This window comes from Hetaerina americana, unplaced genomic scaffold, assembly GCF_022747635.1.
Source record: "Hetaerina americana unplaced genomic scaffold, ioHetAmer1.1.p SCAF_6, whole genome shotgun sequence".
Classification (NCBI taxonomy): Eukaryota; Metazoa; Arthropoda; class Insecta; order Odonata; family Calopterygidae; genus Hetaerina; species Hetaerina americana.
In genome coordinates this window covers 89,005,080-89,009,660 of record NW_027287205.1, presented here as the reverse complement: position 1 = coordinate 89,009,660, position 4,581 = coordinate 89,005,080, and the positions used below count along the sequence as shown (strand labels likewise).

General features: G+C 36.4%; 1 protein-coding gene across 1 annotated transcript; it reads left to right on the top strand.

The window, feature by feature from the left end:
• Positions 1-1,075: 1,075 nt before the first annotated feature.
• On the top strand, positions 1,076-3,435 carry AP-2sigma (adaptor protein complex 2, sigma subunit). The gene is made up of 4 exons (XM_071593735.1): positions 1,076-1,168; positions 1,241-1,390; positions 2,898-3,071; positions 3,181-3,435. The coding sequence occupies exons 1-4, from the start codon at positions 1,166-1,168 to the stop codon at positions 3,280-3,282; spliced, it is 429 nt and encodes a 142-aa protein (XP_071449836.1). The 5' UTR covers positions 1,076-1,165; the 3' UTR covers positions 3,283-3,435.
• Positions 3,436-4,581: the final 1,146 nt, after the last annotated feature.

The following is a 4,581-nucleotide window of genomic DNA, read 5'->3' as shown; positions in this document are numbered from 1 at the left end:
TTAACCCGAATACTGTCTGAAGCACTTCATTATCAATTTTTCAGGTGTCACTCACATACTAGATTTTGAGAATCAATTCACGTCAGTTATCACTGAAGTATCTGTCAAGCAGCTTAGTATTGGGATGAATAAAATCAACTAATTAATTATTTTTAGATTGACTGTCTTCAATAACCCTCGAAATTCATTCAATATTTGTTTCTAATCCTTCATATATTCTTTAGTTATTCACTTTAACATATTCTAAAAACTGGACAAGAATAATATGGACCTATATTTTGATTGTGTGTTGTGTCTTTCACATAATTTAGACAGTGCACAATATACTGTCATAACATAATGGGTTTTCTATACATCTCCAGGGTTTTCTTTTCCACCTGAGTTTTTCTTATGAAATAAGAGAAATACTGCCCAGCGGTCAACCTCTTGTGTGGCTGAGGAATATTCTACCAAAATGCTTGTTTTTGGTACTTTTTTGTGATGCTGTCATCTTAAATTAATTTCATGGTGATTGCAGCACTCATAGTCATTCGTTTCATAAATTCTGGAAAATAAAGCCCATCCTTGAACCATTAATTGCTCAGATTTCATATACATTTCTTAGCAGTGAACAATGTCACAATTTTAATACAATTCTTTTGAACCAGGGGAAAGTAAGGAAGCATCTTTGAAAGACTTTAAAACTAAATACCAAAAATTGGCTTTCCTTTTGTAAACATATGCAATGAAGTGTGAGGTCCATTTTATATTTATTAATCTGTTGTTTTTGAATTGTACTGGTATGCGTTTTTCCCCGTTCAATATATAATAAAGGCCAATGAAGATGTTTTCTTTCCTGCGAATATCACCCATGTCATTTCCTAATGTCGAGGCTTTGCTTTGGCAATAAAATGTAATAAATTATTGGAATAATAACTAAGAATGTAACTACTCGTATTTTCATTTTAAAACATCTCCATCTATGAGCAGATTCTACAAAGAAAACAGAGTGAACAGTGTTCAATTGGTTGTGGGCGAACCTTGGTTTCCGCGTTACGCTACGACACAGATGACAAATGAGTAAAGAAATAAGGGGGCGTGTTGTCAGGGCTTCGGTTCGTAGTGTCAGTAGATCGTTGTTGTTGTAAAATTTTGGATTTGAGTAGGCTTTCAACCTGACTGCAGAATGGTTAGTCTAAATTTTCAGTTTTTTCTTTTCCATTCATGGTTATGGGCTTGAAATCTTTTTCCATCCTTTCAGATACGTTTCATCCTCATCCAAAATCGAGCAGGAAAAACACGTTTGGCTAAATGGTACATGAATTTTGACGATGATGAGAAGCAAAAGCTGATCGAAGAAGTACACGCTGTTGTTACCGTACGAGATGCAAAGCATACGAACTTTGTGGAGGTGAGGGATTGATACGAAAGATTCTGGATTGGGTTCTTCGTAAAATTACGAAAAAATTACGAATTATTATTATCATAAGAAAACATAGTTTCCTATTATTTGATGTGTCATATTTGTTGAATTGATAAACATAGTCGTTTCGATTGTGGAATTACTGCAAATGTGTGCAAGATTCCTCGTTCACATTTTCATTGGAAAAATGAGAATTTCTGCCTTAATTGTACAGTAAGTTAAGGTAGCAAAAATTTATCGATCAACCATCAGGTGTGAGTGGAGTGATAAAATATTTACTTAATCGTTGTGTAATTTATTAAGGAAATTATTATATTACGGGTTTGTATCTTCTCATGAAAGCATCCAATTCCATTACGAAGGATTTCAATAATTCTGCAGACTATTGTTTCTAAAAGTGAAGTAACATCATGCACCAAGTTAGAAAATAGTTGGTCATAGCTATAATTAGCATTTCTTAACATTCAGAATAGTCTAAATAATTGAAAATATAATGGATATACACGGCTGTGAGATGTGCCCCAGCAGTTAACTTGAACAATTAAAATTAGGAAATTTGTTAGTTTAAACAAGCTGAAATAGTACCATAACATTTATTGGAAACCGTGTTCTTATTAATGAATTATATACCTGATAGCCCACAATTTACTTTTAAATTCAGCCCTAGTTGTAGTGACGAGGTGTGGGGGAAGAGAGAATTCTGCTATAAAGGTCCGTCAGGAAACAAATTTCCTCATCGGGACGGTGAGGAAGTCTGTGGTCTCTCGCATTCCCTTCTCTGTGTCAGCATTACAGCGAGGGGTTAGAAGCATTGCTAAGTGAATTGGAAATTCAATGCGATAGATTCGTAATGAAAATAAATTCAAATAAAACGAAGGTTAAGTGGTTTTCCAGTTAGAGAGAGGCTAAGTTACGCTTTAAAGTTGGAGGGCAAATACTAGAGCAGGTGGGACAGTTTCTCTATCTCGGAAGTGTTTTGAACGTGGCTGTTGAGGCGATAAGTGGAGAAGGGTCACAAATCTGGTCTGCATGGATTTTAAGGGTAAGGAGGGGGCTTGGGGATTAAGATGTGCCGTGGTATTGATAGACCATTGTGAAGAGTGAAAAGTCGAAGGCGTTTGGCGATAAATTCAAAGGGAACAAAGTGCTCTCTTTAGAATTTTTTTGGCATTTGAGAGGATATGGGGTGCACTTAAAGTTATAATTTAAATGAGGGACAGTAAAGGTGTATAGTGTATAAATAGTGCATGAATGCATCCATGCATCCTGTGTGATATACTATAGCATTCCAGCATGTAATATTCATGCTTCCAGAGTCTTCAATCTCCTGGATATTCAATACATTATGATTGTTTATGTGTGAATGCACGTATTAGTGAAGTGTGAATAACAAATCACATGTAGCCTATCTATTTTGTTGCAATTTTTAATGGCAAGTATTTCATGCTCATGTGAGTTTGACCCCATTGTGCTAATATTGCGCATGCATTTACAGTTCCGGAATTTCAAGATAATCTATAGGAGATATGCAGGTTTGTACTTCTGCATTTGTGTGGATGTTAATGACAATAACCTATGCTACCTGGAAGCTATACATAACTTTGTCGAAGTGCTGAACGAGTATTTCCACAATGTTTGCGAGCTGGATCTAGTATTTAATTTTTACAAGGTAAGTTTCCTTTGATCACTGTTGTGGCATTGGTAATACGATGGAGACATCTGTTTTATAGTGTGAACATTTGAAGCCTAACATTTGCATTCCAATGTCTTTCTTTTAGGTGTACACTGTGGTGGATGAGATGTTTTTGGCTGGTGAGATCCGTGAGACTAGTCAGACCAAAGTGTTGAAGCAACTTCTCATGTTGAATGCTCTCGAGTGAATGTTTGATTTTTCTTGATGCACAATATGTATATTTTGATCTGTCATATTAATTATATATAGCTATTATCCACGTGTCAATGTGTTATCTTGTTTATCAGTGTTGTATAAAGGAGTCATTCCATGTATGTCATTAAACAGAACCAAATGTGAATGAAAATTTTGCTTTGTTGTGTGGGAGCCCATTTATGTGACAAATTAGTGCAAGAGTTAATGGTATTCACTGTTGTTCCTGATATATCCTTCTGATGATCACTGATGTTCCTGAGAATATCTTTGTTAGTTTCATGAATTTAGCTGAGGATTTTGACGAATAAGTGAGAGCATTTAGAGAATTATCACACAAATTACATCATTGCATCAGCTCTCAGTCGGGATACGGTTGGCAGTGGCTCTCTGAGCTTGACCCTTTCCTTTCTTAGCTCCTTTCGAGTGTCCTTTACTTGTATTGTATTTTTTATGGTAACCTACCAGTTAGGGTGGGATTTTGGATGCGCACCACTACCAAATATATATCTTTGTCTTTCCTAACAAAAAACAGCCCAAAATTATAATCAACAACTGACCCCTCTTAACCTCTGTGCACTTCCTTCGTCCCATCCATCCATCCAACGTCCCTATCCTATTCCTTGTTTGCCTACTGTTCTCCCCTCCATTACAGTCATCAACATTCAATAAGCTCTGGCAATCAGTATGCTCTTCATCCATGTTTCCCGTCTCCTTATTATTTCTCCCAACAATCCCCTCTCCTCCCACACTAAACACGGGACTTCTTCTTCATTTGTTTTCCTTTCTCTTTACTTCGCTGTATCCATCCTCCACATTTCAAAAGCCTCCAAACTACTTATGTCATTCTGTTTCAGTGACCATGTTTCTGTACTGCACATAACTACGCTCCATACCTAAGTTTTAATGCATCTTTTCTTAACATCCTTACTCGATGTCCTTTTCATCAAATCCCTCTTTAGTGAAAGACTTTGCCTAGCTAAATTCTTATCCTTGCGTCCCGATTACTTTTACCGTGTTGGCCCAAAACATTCCAAGATACGTAAGCTGTTCCACATGATCTAGTTTTTGCCCTCCGATTTTAATGTTTAGCTTAGCCTTTTTCTTTCTAGAATATCACAAAACCTTTTTTTTATTAATATTGATTCTCATCCCGTATCTGTTGCACTGAATTTCCAATTCACTCAGCAATGCTTGCAACCCCTTGACTGAATGGCAAATTAGAGCTTGGTCATCAACAAACCTGATTTACGAACTTCTCTCAGACTTTCATTCCTGCCTCCAGTTCTTCCCA